The sequence below is a fragment of the Dictyostelium purpureum genome (assembly GCF_000190715.1).
Source record: "Dictyostelium purpureum unplaced genomic scaffold DICPUscaffold_107, whole genome shotgun sequence".
NCBI classification, from domain to species: domain Eukaryota; phylum Evosea; class Eumycetozoa; order Dictyosteliales; family Dictyosteliaceae; genus Dictyostelium; species Dictyostelium purpureum.
Genome location: NW_003519444.1, coordinates 36822 through 51423, shown reverse-complemented (window position 1 = coordinate 51423; position 14602 = coordinate 36822). Strand labels below are relative to the sequence as shown.

Sequence of the window (14602 nt, the reverse complement as noted above, 5' to 3'; positions counted from 1 at the left end):
AATCACCAAGAATATAAATTTTTATAGAAAGGGATATTAATAAAATTTTTAAATAAAAAAAAAAATATAATAATAAAAAAAAAAAAAAAAAAAATTTTTTTTTTTTTTTTTTTTAAGATAATACACTTGAATTTTATTTAAAACCAAGACAAATCATATTAACTATCTTTTTATTCTAATAAAATAATTAAATATTAATTTTTTTTATAATTTTTTTAAATAAAATAATTGTTATATAGGATATTTTTACTGACAAAAAAAATAAAATTAAAAAACTAAAAAACTAAATTTAAATTTTAAAACTATGTAGTATTATTTTTTTTAAAAAAAAATAGATAAAATGGACAATTGGTTAAATATAGATATTAATAACATTGGTTACTTTGATAGAGATTGTGATAGTTATAGCGACAGTGATAGTTATAGCGATAGTGATAGTAACAGCATCAGTGATAGTTATAGTGATGATAGTTGCAACAGCCATAAAGAAAAAGAACCATGCATTAGGGAACTATGGAATAAAGAAGAAAAAGAGCATTTATTAAAACTTGTTAAAGAAAATGGTTTAAAAAATTGGAGTGATATTTCTAAAAAGATGTTTCCTTTCAAAAAAACCAAAGTTCAATGTTGTTTTCATTTCAATCATTTTCTTAAAACTAGAAATGACAATTTAAAAAAAGGTCGTTGGAATAGCTCAGAAGATTTGCAATTGAAACATTTAGTTAATAAGTATGGTGCTAAAAAATGGAGATATATCTCTTTTTTATTAAACTCTGGTAGAAACTATCGTCAATGTTCAAATAGGTACTATTATTTAAAATCTGAAAATAAAGGTAGATTTTTAGAAAAATGGACCTGTATGTAAAAATTTATAATAAAAAATAAATATTTAATTTCTTACCAACTCATATTTAAATATTTAGCTGAAGAAGATATAAAATTAAAGCAACTAGTTAGAAAATATGGCACCAATGATTGGTCAACATTAAGTTTGGAAATGGAAAATAGAAATAAAACCCAATGTTGTAATAGATATCATGGACATTTAAAAAAAAGAATGAATAATAATTTAAATGATGAAGCCACCCCAATTGCCGAACCTTTAGAAAATTTTCCAAAACCATTACAACATTCCAATAACTATGAATTCCAATATCCAAACTTTAATATAATTCATGAACTTTTTGAACTACACCCAGAATATCAACTATCACAATTTGAAATGTGATTCAAATTAATATTGTTGTTGAAGAATTTCTACTACAATCCCAAGGATATCGAAAAATTCTTTTTGTTCAAAACATCTTCAATAAATATTAAAAATGAATTAAAATTTTTTATTTAAAATAAAAATAAGAATTATATTAAATTTTGATCCGATTATCGATTTCTTATCAATATTTTTTTTTTCATCTTATTTTTAACCCATCAAAAAAAATACAAAAATGGGAATACCAATCCCTATTCTAAAAAAAAACAAATAAAAAAAAAAAACAATTTGGATATAAAAAAAATTAAAATAATTTAAAATTAATTTTTTTTTTTTTTTAGGTGTGAAAATCTGGCGGCTAGTTGTAATGGTTATTTTTTTTTTAATTATAACTATGCCCACATAACGGCATCATTATGCCATAATCAAACCATAATAAACTTATCATTACATGAAATTATAAAAAAAATAAATATAATAAAAAAATTAAAAAATTAAAAAAAATTAATAAAAAAAAAAAAAAATTTTATTTATTTTTAAAAAAAATTTTCATAAAATATAAAATAATATTTAATTATTTATTAGTCTTAAACTTCCTAATTCGGATTTATATAGTTATTAAAATTTTATTTAATTTTTTTTTTTTTTTTTTAAAGAACTATAGAAATATTCGAATAAGAAAATATAGATTAAAGTGTTTTTCATTTTCATTAGCTAATTAATTTTTTTTATTTTAATTTAATTATTAAATAATAGTAAATAATAAAAAATAATAAATAAAAATAATTAATTAAATTATATAGTATTTAACACAAACACACATATTTCAAACTATTAATTTTTATATCACACAAAATAAATAATAGATAATTTATACAATAAACATATAAATTATTTATGAAGAAATAAAATATCACTAATAAATCAAATTTTTTGTAATAAAATTTAAAATAGTTTAAATAATAATTTAAAAGTTCTTTTAAATAATAAATAATTATTTTATTCAATAACAATAACAAAAAAAAAATAATATATTTCCCAATAATTGTAATAACACAAAATATTTTTTTTATTTCATTTAGTTTTTAATAAAGGTTATAGCAATAACAATAGCAATAGCAATAGTAATAGCAATAACAACAAAAACAATAAATGGATTTTAAAGATGAAAACAATTCATCAGGAGGATTGGTAGATGGGGCAATTATATTAGATGAGGAAATAAATAAAAATCAAATCAATAATAATAATTATAAAAACGACGATAATGATAACTATAGTTCAACTCATAATAAAACCAAAGACAGCTCATCAAATTTATTAAATAGAGAAGATACCTATAAGCGTTATGGATATCAAGAAGGTGAGTTTAATTCAGAAAATAATCAAAATAATTCAGAGCACTCTTCATTAAATAAAAAAGGTATAAGAAATTTAATATCACCTATTAGTCCTCACCTCACATCTTCGTCGTCTTTTTCAAATATCAATGATATTGATAATAATAGTAATAGTAATATAAACGAAAATGATAACGAAATCACATTAAATAATGACACCAACAAAAATAACGATGACAAAAATAATTATAATAATAATAATTTAGAAGGTAGCAGCGGGTTTGGTGGTGAAAATAGTATTAAGAAAAGTATTAGTAGTGGTTATATAAACGAAAATAATTTAGACAATTTAAATAATAATAGTAATATATTAAAAAATTTCAATAATCATGACCACTTTGAAAATACTTTAAATAATAATAATTTAGAATCAAATTCTATCCATCCACAAAAAAATAAAATTCAAAAAAAAATTAAAAAATTAAAAAAATCTAAAAATGCTGAAAAGGGTTCAAATAATTCAAAAAATAATTTAAAAAATAATAATTTTGAAAATAAACAACAACAACAGGCCTCAGAAAATTCTATTGGTAATAGTACAATAAATAGTGAACAAAATAAAGTTATTTTCGATAATAGTTTAAAAAACAGTAATAATAATTTTTTAAATAATCAAAATCAACAATCACAACAACTACAAAAACAAATAAAAATGGAGTTATCAGATCCAATTTCAGACCAACAATTGGAGACCTCCACTGATATAACAACCAATAGTGATACATTAGAAAATGATAATAATACTACATCAACTTCTCTTAATAATAGTAACCATAATAGTGTCGAAAATAGTCCAAAATTAAAACCCCAAGAAACTTCAAACACTACTGACCCCACCACTACTACTACCACTACCAATACCACTACTACCACCCTATCACCATTAGAAGATAGCAATAATACCAACAACCAAAAAGTTGAAAACTCAAATTTAAAAGTCGAATGTGAATATTAAATTTTTAATATTTATATTTTTTCGTATTTTTTTAAAAAAAAATTTTAAATAATTAAAATTTTTTATTTATTTCATTTTAATTTACTTTTTTTTTTGTATAGCTTGTAATAATAATTTTAATAATATATATGTTACATTTTTTTTAATAATATTTTTAGTTTTTCAAAATTTTTTTTTTAATACTAACCATTTTTTCATTTAAATATAGATCGAAACGAGCCAGAGGAATACGATAGACAACAATTTTATGAATATAGAGATGACCACAGAGAGAATGGTGAGCATGGTGAACCATCCATAAAAACCGAAGAAGATCTTAATAAGAAATATAGCGATTTTAATGAAGGAAAAAGATTGAAAAATCTTAGTTATTGGTTATATTTTAAATTCCTATTTAACAAAAACAAATACAAATGGGATATTAATCAAAATAAAAGGTTTTATCTAGCTGCTCAGATTATAACCAGATTTGGTTTTCTTTCAAAAAGTAAGTTTTTAGAAAAATTTTTATAAAAATTTTTAATTTAATATTTAAATTTATTAATTTATTTTTTTATAAAGCAATTTTATATTGTTCATTAGGTGTTTTATCCATTGCAGCTGCAGTTGATAAAGAAAGATCTGTACAGGGCCCAGACGGTGTTTTTGAGGAATTACAAGAGATGTTTAGTGGTGGTGTAATTATTTTATTGCTTTTAGGTTTATGGTCATATGGTTGCTGGGGTATTTTTTATATTGTTTTTGATGTCGATCAACTAGGTCATAAAGGTGCAGGTCCAATTTTAAAAAGATTTGGTAGAATTTTTTCATCCGGTTTCTACTTTGTATTAGGTGTAGATGCTGCTCGTGTTGTCGCTCATACAAGAAAACAAGAAAGTGGTACATCTCATATCCTAGGTTTCCTCTATAAATATGTCTTTGGTAAAATTATAGTATGTGTGTTGGGTGTCACATTCTTTGTTGTATCTTTGGTATATTTAATATATTTTATTAAACCAGATAAATTCAAGCGTGAACTTTCAACCGAACGTATGAACAAATATTTATATTGGAGCGCTTTGGGTTTTGCTAGAATTGGTGCTGTCGGAAGATCAATGTTCTTTGGTGCTTTTGGTGGTGTTTTAATTAAAGCTGTGGCCGATATCAACAAGGGAAAAGAAGCTGATACTTCATTATTGGGTTTCCAGGGTGTTTTCCAACAAATTGCCAACTATAATACTACGCTTCTATTTATTATTGCCATTTTAATTATGTTTTATGCTTTATGGTGTTTTTGGTTAATGTTTTTCAGAAGGCTACCAGCTCATCAAGATGCCAAATATGCTCGTGAGGTCTTGGGTAGTGCAATCGATAAAAAGTATGTCTTTAATGGTATTCTCTTTAGAATTTTAAAGAATTATGAAGACCAAGAAAATGATCAAGATGTAAATGACTTGTCCGAATATAATGAACATCATGCTAATGATGTTATGTCACCATCACTATCTAAAAATATACCATTTAAACAAAATGTCGATAATGATAATAATAATAATAACAACCAAGAAAATTTAGATGGAAATACCTTTAATTATTATGTTGAAAATCAAAAGGAAATTCCTTCAAATATCGATAAAACTTATAATATTTAAAAATTTATAATAAAAAGTAAAAAATATAATGTATATTTATATTTAAATATTTTATTTAATTTTATTTTATTTGTTTTATTTATATAATAAAATATTTATTTGTATATATTTTTATATTTATATTTAGTTACAGGTAACTCTATATGGCATATCAACGCCTTTGCCATTGGTGCAACCATCTGTATCAATTTGAGTGCAATCGCCGGTACCTGAGCAAAGGAAAACTTCTGGTTTTTTATCAACACACATGAATTTACTAAAGTTATTTGAAAAGCCATTTGTAAAGAAAATACTGTAAGTTGGACCAGAACAGTAGTAGCTATAGTAATAGTAGTTATAAACAACAGCATCGGTTGGAACTGAATCTGAAATTGAGAAAATTGATGAGAAGGTATATGGTGAATCTAAAAATTGGAAATTAACACATTCATTGATGGCATAGGCATAGTTGATTGGACTGTCACTTGAGCAATTTGGACCTAAATAGGAAATTTGGATATGAGAGCCGTTAACTTGATTTATACTTAAATTCCAATCATTAACACTGATACATGTGCCCATTGGGAGATAATAACCAACACCATAGGTTTCACCGCAGCTATCACTTCCTTTTGGAATAATAGTAAGATAGCTGTTTGCATTAGCAAAATTTATTAAAACTGTAATAAATAAAATTAAACTTAATAATTTCATTTTTATGTATATATTTAAATGATTCGGTTGATGTTTTATTATAATAAATAAGCAAAAAAAAAAAAAAAAAAGGTTGTTATAAAAAATTTTATAAAAAAAAAAAAAATTATAAAAAATGAGTGATATTGTGAGCAATGTATAGGGGCATGGTTTCCAATCAATGTACAATGATTATTTTTTTTTATAAATATCTTAGGAGAAAAAAAATTTATTTAATTTTTTTTTTTTTTTATAATTTTTTTTTTTTAAAGCTCGAAAAAAAATAAATATTAATTATCTCTTTTTAAATCTCATTTTTATATAAAAAAAAAAATTATTTTTTATAAATAAATAATATGAATTTTTTATTATTTTTTTTTTATTGTGATAATTTTACAAAAACGCTATTTAAAATAATTTATTAGTTTTATTAATTATTATTATTATTGATTTATTATTATTGTTGTTGGTTTATTTATAGCCTTTGTCTTGCGTTTTTCATTGTTATAAAGAAAGATTCCAATTTATCGTGCATAGCAGCCATTTCGGGTGGTCTTAAAGTGGCATGTAAACGAAGACCTTGTTCAGTAACAGCTAATTGTTGTTCTAATGAGGCTTTTAAAAGATCAGCAATTTCTTTATATTCTGGATGTTGCTTGAGATAATCTTCGCTAAGGAAAGTTTCATAACGACTAACACCACCATTTACAGAGGCATCAATAATACCATTTAATAACATTGTTAATGGTGAAATACTTTCTTGTGGACTAGCTTGATGTTTATCGATTTTAGCCAAGAGTTCTTCATTCTTTTGAATGATTGAGTTGAGTGCGTTTTCAATTGGACTAAGCTCGACTTGTTTACGTTCAGTAATTAAACAACGACGTTCGGTACATGGGAATGAGTTTTCACAAATGAAATAGAGGTTCATTACCCAGAGATCTTCGAATTCGTTTTGAGATTTTGTACCACTATTCTTTTTGAATGGTTTGCTATAAACAAATACATTAACTTTATTTCTAGCGTTGAATTGTTGAACACGATGTGGAACACGTTTTTTATTTGAGAATAAATCCAAGAAACCACTGTGACGTTTTTCGATTTCGTTGGCATTCGAAACATTGACTGATGTTATTAAAAGATATTGACCATCACTATCTTGAATTGATTGGGCTGGAACTTCGGTAGTCTTTAAAAGTTCAGCTTTTGGCCATTTATCTTGAATTTTTGAAATGAAATCTGATAATCTATCAAATTGATTACCTTTATAAATAAACTCTTTGTTTTGAATTGAAAGTGGGAATTTCTTTCCATAATAGCCTACTCTAAAGTAATCTTCAAAAATTGGATCTTGTGATTCATTAATTTTTTGATAGAAGGTGCTTTGTTGACGAAGATATGTGGCAGCAGAATTCATTTCGCAAATATTCTTTGTAAAATGGTGAATGAGTTCTTTGAGTAATGGAATAGCCCTGTCCCAAGCTTTTCCATTATTATAACATAATAAAACTTCTTTATAAAGATATTCTTTTCTTTCTGATTCTTTTTGTTCAACGAAATGACCATATTCGTTTTGTGTTGCACCAACAACCTTATTATGGTCCCAATTGTAAAGAGATGCATGAAGCATTAAAGTAACGGCGGCTTCAACATAGTTACCCAATTCATAGTGTCTTCTGCTTGTCATATGAACATATCTAATGAAATGATTGATTCTTTTATGTTCAAGTAAGTAGTTGATTAATTTGCTAACGCTTGAAAAGATTTCTTCTTCGTCGTTATTCTTAACATCACTCATAAAGTTGGTGACTAAAATGAGGAAATGGTTGATATCATTGATAAATTGTTCAGCTTTCTTTTTGATAGCATCTGTCGATTTACTTAAAACTAAAGACATACATTGAGTATTGAAGAAAGTAGAGAATGATCTCATTGTAAATGGTAATTTACCGTCGGCTCTTGATACAATTGGCCAACCCTTTCTATTGGGTTTTTCTGTGCAAATTTCTAAAAGTGAGTCCATAGTATGATAGAAGAGTTCTGTATATGATTCGGTTTGAATAATTTCACTTTCTAACATATCGTAAAAAATCTTTGTAGCAACACGTTTAGCGTCCAATGTATCACTAATTGAAAGTTTGACGATTGGATTAATTAAAACTGAAATAAATGATGATCTCTCTTTAACTGGTACAGTGGCCCATACTCTTTCGAAAACTCTTGCCATTTCAATTCTAACATCACCACATCTAGTTTTAATGAAAACTGCTTTAGCTGGATTGACTGATTCGAAATGAAGATCTTTACAATTTAAATATGAGCTGGTTAATAAAAAGAATGCTCTCCATTGAGGAAATTCGAATTGGCCTTGACGTGATAAACTACCGCTGCCACCAGTTGATGCTGAACTACTACCACTATTACCATCATTATTGCTAGCACTTGGAAGATAGAAAATTACATCTTCGAGAATTCTGGTCATTCTAAGAATAGTTTTCAATTGGAATGCTGTAAATGTCCAAAAATCTGATGGGAATTTTGGTGATTCAAATAATAGTTGCAAACTATCATAGAGATCGATGAAAAAGTTTTTGTAGGTTGGTGTGACAGACTTGTTTAACATTTCCCAATGTTGAACACCTGATAAACGGGCAGTACCTAAAATAAAGGCATATATTTTAATTCTAAGATTATTTTGGCTTTCTTCGTTCATAGTTGGTACCATTGCAGCTAATGATGCACTTGTGGCAGCATTAAGTGTTAATGAAACCGAGCTAGAGCTTCGACGTTTCAAACTATCGTTACTGGCAACACTAGTAATAACACCGACATTTAATAATTGTAAAAGTTCTAAAATTGGTACAAAGAAATGAAGCATTTCCATTAACCATGGATCTTTATCTTTACCACGTAATTCTGACTTGGTGATCATAATATCTACGATAAGACCAAGTATCATTAAGCACATATCGGTTTCCTCGCTAGATTTACCAAAATGGAAATGAAGTAATTGGAAAACTAAAGGTAATAAATGTTTTCTAGTTTCTTTACATAACATCATTGGACCATTGATATATGATGAAAGTAATTTGAGTTTTAAGATGTTGAATGTTTTCTTTTTATCGTCTGGTTGGATTGATTTCATAAACTTCAAAGCGATAATACCCATTTCTTCAACGGTGAAAAATTGTTTTAAATCTGAAAACATACTTTCGAAATTCTTTAAAGCAATGGTTTTGGCACCAATTAATGATGGGATGTCACTTAACATAATTTCACAAAGAATATCAACTACACTCTTTAAATTGGTTTGATATGATTCGTTTCCAATGGTTTCTTTGTTTGTGAATTTGGTTTTTGAGGCAACTACAAATTTGAAAATATATTCTAATGCTTTTAATGATGAACTAATACGAGAGGCATTTGCTGGATCTTGGAAATTTTCAAGGTTTTTAACGACTGAACGTAAAAGATGGGTGTGTGCTGTAATACCTGTTAATGATCCATGTTTATTGGAGCTACTTAAAGGAGTACCAAAGAATTTTGAGGCATAAAGATCCAATGCTGGACGATAGTTACATGTTCTTGAATCTACCAAAACACCAATAATGAAAACTATCGATCTAAAGATGTCCATTGATAATGGTGAATCATTTAATTGTTGATCTAAAATGGAGAGGAAGTTATAGAAGATTTCTTGAAGATTACGAACTAATTCTTGTGCACCTAAAAAAGTAATATCTTTAATTAATGAGCTAAGATCACCAGAGTATGAGGCCCAATGTGAAAGATTGACAACTGATGGATTTTGAGTGAGACAGGTTGAGACAAAAGTAGTTCTAATTTTAAGAGTATCTAATTTCTTTTGTGATTTGCTAGATTTGTCGCTTTCGATAACACCATTGATATAGGTTGATACTGGAATGTCGTCAGTTGAACATTTATAAATGTTAATAGTATATTGACCATCTTTAACAATAGCACCTTCATCAGAAATGAAACGAAGATAACCAAAACCAATTGTTGTTCTTTCCTTATCTTTCTTTTCAGAGCACTGTCTAAATAAAAAGAAAAGGTGACTCTTTTCAAATGTTTTTGCAGCGACCCAAACTTTAATAATTTCATGCCATTTACATAAAGCGGAGGGAATTAGTGGTGTTTTAAAATCAGAGGTTGAAACTTGACCATTTGCAAATTTGATAGCGTCGTGTACAATTTGACCACTTTCAGCTCTAACTTGAACTTGTACTTCAATATTTTTATCAGAGAAATCACCTTCCTCAATTTGGATATACATATCATTTCTTTCGCTTCCTGGTAATACAACTTCAGGTAGTTGAAGTTTTAAGCTTGTTGTAACGCTTCTATAGTCTGGATATTCTTGAAGGAATTGTTGATAGTCACCAACAAAGTGTTGAATTGTAAATACGACACCTTTGGCTCTAGTAATTGGTTCATAGAGAGCAGTTTGTTCGTTAATAATAGTTTCGTGGAGATTATAAAAACTATTTTCATTTGATGTGGTGTTAAGAGTGATCATTAATTCACTAACACCTTCATTTGAGAGATCTAATTTCTTTACACCACAACCAACAAACTTTCTAAATTTATTACCTGATGCTGCTGTTGAGCTTGAACCGACACCACCTGCCATATTTGAACGTGTAAGAGTTGGTGAAGAATTTGGGTCTTTTGATGAAAGTGAATTGGTTTTTCTATATAATTTGGCAACTAAATATAAATCTGAATTTAATTCTTTTTGTTCTAAATCTCTAAATATAGTTCTAATTCTTTCATTGGGGTTTTCTGGTTCAACAAAAATACCGCTTGGTGGGACTATACCACAATAACTTTCAGAAATAAATTTATTTTCATTTTTGCAATAAATTGATAAAACTATATCTATATAATCACCAGACTATAAAAGTAAAATATTAGTATAATGACAAATCAAATAATTATAATTTGAATAATAGAGTAAAACTTACTGAATATAAAAAATTATTTAATGATATTAAAACTTGGGAAGAAAATTTAGTTGAAACATCTTGAGAATTTAAATTTGTTGTTGATTGACTTGCACCATTTAATAAAAACGATCTATTTTTCAATTTAATTGGGGTCATTTTTTTAGAAGGTGAGTTTGAGAGTATTGGTGAATTTAAATTTAAAGATGAAAGAGAACTATTTAAACCTGGAATAGAGGATGAGTGAGAGGATGGCGATTGAGAGGTTACAGAAATATATGAAGAGCTAATGGAAGATGGTGAATTAATATTTAATGGAGATGAAATTGCTGATGCAGAACCACCTAAACCGTTAATATTGCCATTTTGTGAAAAACCATTACTCGATGATAATTGTGATGAACCAATACTACTATTACTTGAGTTTAAGTGTGTACTTGGTGGAGCCATACCACCACTCATTGATAATGATGATGAAGAACCTTTTTTTAAAACATTTGAGAGGAAATTTTTAGAACTACCTTGTTTAATTAATTTAGATGAAAGGAAAGATCCGCCACCTGGAGATGAAGAGAATTGATTTAAATCTTTAGTTGAGTTTGAAAGTGGAGAGCTATTACCCATTGATGATAGAATATTACTGCTATGTTGTGGCGAAGATGGTAAATTTGTACTTGAATTGGTTGGTGAGGATTGGCCACTGGAAATTGGTGATTGGCCAACAGAGGAGGAGTTTGGTGATTGTTGTTGTGCTAATGTCGAGGGGGATGAGTTTGGTGATTGTGATAATGCTACATTGGTTCCATTTAATAAATTATTTGTCGAATATGAAGATGGTAACCCTATATTATGATTTGAACTATTGATATTATTTATATTATTGATTGAACTATTTGATGGGCTATTAATCTGACCATTGCTAGAATTCAGACTATTTAAACTATTTAAATTATTACTATTGTTATTACTATTACTTTCAATTGATTCAAATTCATATGAATCTCTAAAGCTATTATATTCTAATTTTTTTTCTTGATACATTGTACATAAAGTAAAAACACCAGTATTCTCGGCATCGGCTAAAATGAGATCACTAGCTACAGTTGGTTGAATATTTACACTACTTCTTTGAGAACTTTGAGCAGCACTAATGCTATATGGATTAGAAATTTCTTTTCTTAATACTATTGACATACCTGTTTCTCTTCTACCTTCATCTATAATTGCTAAAATCCTATCTCTAAGATCAAATGTAATGTCTTTAGGGGTTTTAAACTGAAGTAATTGATTTCTGAATTGTACCAATTGGGAAATTTTTGATGATAATATTTTAAATTCATTATATAATTTATTATTTGAATAAATCTTTAACAATGTTGCCCACTCTACAATAGTTGATGTAATTTCATTAATAATTGATGAGTTTGACATTTCTTCATTGGTTAAATTTCTATATTATTAAAATAATAAAATTAGTATGCATATTTTTTTTTTTTTGTTTTAAAATATAATTTATGAAAAAATTACAATTTTTGACAGATTGGAATATGGTTTGGTAATGTAGTTGGATCATCGATATCACTATGTTCGGGTAAAATAATTACAAATGATTGTGGGAAAATACCACTCTCCTGTGTTGTAACTGATACACCACTGTACCATCCTGCCGTTTGATCTTGTGAAGTCTGTGCATAAATTTGCACAAAATCGCCCACTGATAATGGTAATTGAAATTTATGTGTTGCATTAAATGGAAATAATACTAAATGGAAAATATAAAAATTAATATCTTTGAAATAAAAAAAAGCTAAATAATATCGTCTAAAAAGATTTTATCTTACCTATACCAGTTTTTGAAACATTTGTCCACTCATCAAGTCTTCTTGGTGTTGAAACTGAATGTCGATTAGGATTTGATACAGATGTCATTTTTATTTTATTTGCTATTCTATTTTATAGTTATTGTTGTGTTGGGGTTTATAAATTATAATGATTTTAATTTAATTTGGTAATATTACTATAGTATATATTTGAAAGGTTTTTTAAATTAAATTATTTTTTAAAAAAAAAAAAAAATCATACAATATAATAATATTATTATTTGAAAAGATATATAAAATTAGAAATCTGTTATTTTTGATATTGTTATTTTTTAATTAATTTGAAAAAAAAAAAAATTTTAATTTGATTAATTATTAATTTTAAAAAAAATTTTGATGTTACTATAATGATGCTACAATTATACTATACAATTATTACTAAATATAAATTTATAAAAAAATTATAAATAAATGAATAAAAAAATAATTTATATTAGTAAGGCGATTTTATTTTTAAGGATTTAATTTTTTAAATAGTTTGATTTTTATATTATTATTATTATTATAAATTAATAACTATTATTGAAAATAAAAAAAAAAAAAATAAATAAAAAAAAATAACAAAAAAATAATAAAAATAATAATAAATATATAAAATAGAAATGATAAAGTTACATTAAAAAATAAATAATAAATAATAATAATAAATTTAAAAAATAAATTTAAAAATTTAAAAAAAAATAAAAAAACAAAAATAAAAAATATTATGATAATTTAATATATAAATAAAATATAAAATAAATGGTAACAATAATAAATAATCACTATTCTATATAGAATGTATTATAGTATTATATATTTATTTTTTAAAAAAATCACTAATACCACTGTTTTGTGTTCTTTAAATATTTTTTTTTTTTTTTTTTTTTTTTTTGCAATTTTTTTAAAAAAAAAAATAAAAATAGCACAAAGGGAGTTGGTGGTGTGTGAGAGTGCATGTATGTTATGTGTGGGTGGTAGTATGTGAGTGTGAGTAAGTGTGTGTGTAAAGTACTCTTTATTTTGATTTTTTTATTATAAAATTATATATACTCTTTTCTCTTTGTTATTGTGTGTTTTGTGTGATATTTTATTTTTTTAATATTTTGGTGTACACTCTAAATATCAATAATTTTAAAATTATTGATTTAAAATTTTATGATATCAAATTTATGAAATAATCCCCCCTTAAATTTAATTAATACAACTACACTATACCATACTATACATAAATACTTTTGAAGGAATGACTGTTTTACAAAAAAGATAATAGTATGTTTTATATAAAATATATTCTATTATTTTATATTATATATATACCAAATATACATATATTATATAAATTTAAACAAACAAATAAATAAATTAAAAAATTTTGAAAAGTAAAATTATTAAAAAAAAAAAAAAAAAAAAAAAGCAAAATTTAAAATTTAAAATTTAAAATTAAAAAAAAAAAAAAAAAAATTAAACCTATTGATATATCTTTATTTATTTAATTATTTTTAATGGTATTGTTAAATTATTTTAATGTTTACCATATTTATATATGTATTATATAAATTATAGTATTAATTAACAATAAACACCCACAAAAAACACACAAATTATATAAAAATAAACAATGCACACCCTAAAAAAACAAGTGTGTGGTTATTTAACCATTTATTATATACAATTCAAATGAGACTGAGAGTTGATGATGTTTTTTTTTTTTTTTTTGATGATATATTTAGTTATATTATTTAATTTTTTATTGTAGTAATAGTAATAGTAGTGTGTGACAGTGGGTGTGCTAAAAGCAAATCCATAATAAAATTAAATAATGTTTTTTTTATAAAATAAAAAAGTGAAGAAATTAAACAAAATAGTGGTACATATAAACAAAAATAAATAAAAAATAAAATCCTC

At 25.3% G+C, this 14602-nt stretch overlaps 4 protein-coding genes across 4 annotated transcripts in view; 2 read left to right on the top strand and 2 right to left on the bottom strand.

The window, feature by feature from the left end:
* Nucleotides 1-340: 340 nt before the first annotated feature.
* Nucleotides 341-1832, top strand: DICPUDRAFT_151821 (uncharacterized protein; the record flags this gene model as incomplete). The annotated part of the gene is made up of 3 exons (XM_003287645.1): nucleotides 341-857; nucleotides 924-1224; nucleotides 1796-1832. The coding sequence occupies 3 exons, from the start codon at nucleotides 341-343 to the stop codon at nucleotides 1830-1832; spliced, it is 855 nt and encodes a 284-aa protein (XP_003287693.1).
* A 530-nt stretch (nucleotides 1833-2362) lies between these two features.
* On the top strand, nucleotides 2363-5196 carry DICPUDRAFT_151820 (uncharacterized protein; the record flags this gene model as incomplete). Its single annotated transcript, XM_003287644.1, has 3 exons — nucleotides 2363-3554; nucleotides 3774-4052; nucleotides 4127-5196. The coding sequence occupies 3 exons, from the start codon at nucleotides 2363-2365 to the stop codon at nucleotides 5194-5196; spliced, it is 2541 nt and encodes an 846-aa protein (XP_003287692.1).
* A 123-nt stretch (nucleotides 5197-5319) lies between these two features.
* Nucleotides 5320-5889, bottom strand: DICPUDRAFT_32822 (uncharacterized protein; the record flags this gene model as incomplete). The annotated part of the gene is made up of 1 exon (XM_003287630.1): nucleotides 5320-5889. The coding sequence occupies one exon, from the start codon at nucleotides 5887-5889 to the stop codon at nucleotides 5320-5322; it is 570 nt and encodes a 189-aa protein (XP_003287678.1).
* Nucleotides 5890-6211: 322 nt separating this feature from the next.
* Nucleotides 6212-14602, bottom strand: part of DICPUDRAFT_47503 (uncharacterized protein) — a 9282-nt gene continuing 891 nt past the window's right edge. The window contains exons 2-9 of the mRNA XM_003287629.1: nucleotides 12418-12466; nucleotides 11984-12268; nucleotides 11249-11914; nucleotides 10857-10915; nucleotides 10531-10786; nucleotides 8790-10482; nucleotides 8278-8663; nucleotides 6212-8235 (exon numbers count right to left, since the gene is read on the bottom strand). Of these exons, the coding sequence (XP_003287677.1) occupies nucleotides 6344-8235; nucleotides 8278-8663; nucleotides 8790-10482; nucleotides 10531-10786; nucleotides 10857-10915; nucleotides 11249-11914; nucleotides 11984-12266 (5235 nt within the window). The 5' untranslated portion in view covers nucleotides 12267-12268; nucleotides 12418-12466 and the 3' untranslated portion in view covers nucleotides 6212-6343. The remainder of the gene's footprint in view (nucleotides 8236-8277; nucleotides 8664-8789; nucleotides 10483-10530; nucleotides 10787-10856; nucleotides 10916-11248; nucleotides 11915-11983; nucleotides 12269-12417; nucleotides 12467-14602) is intronic.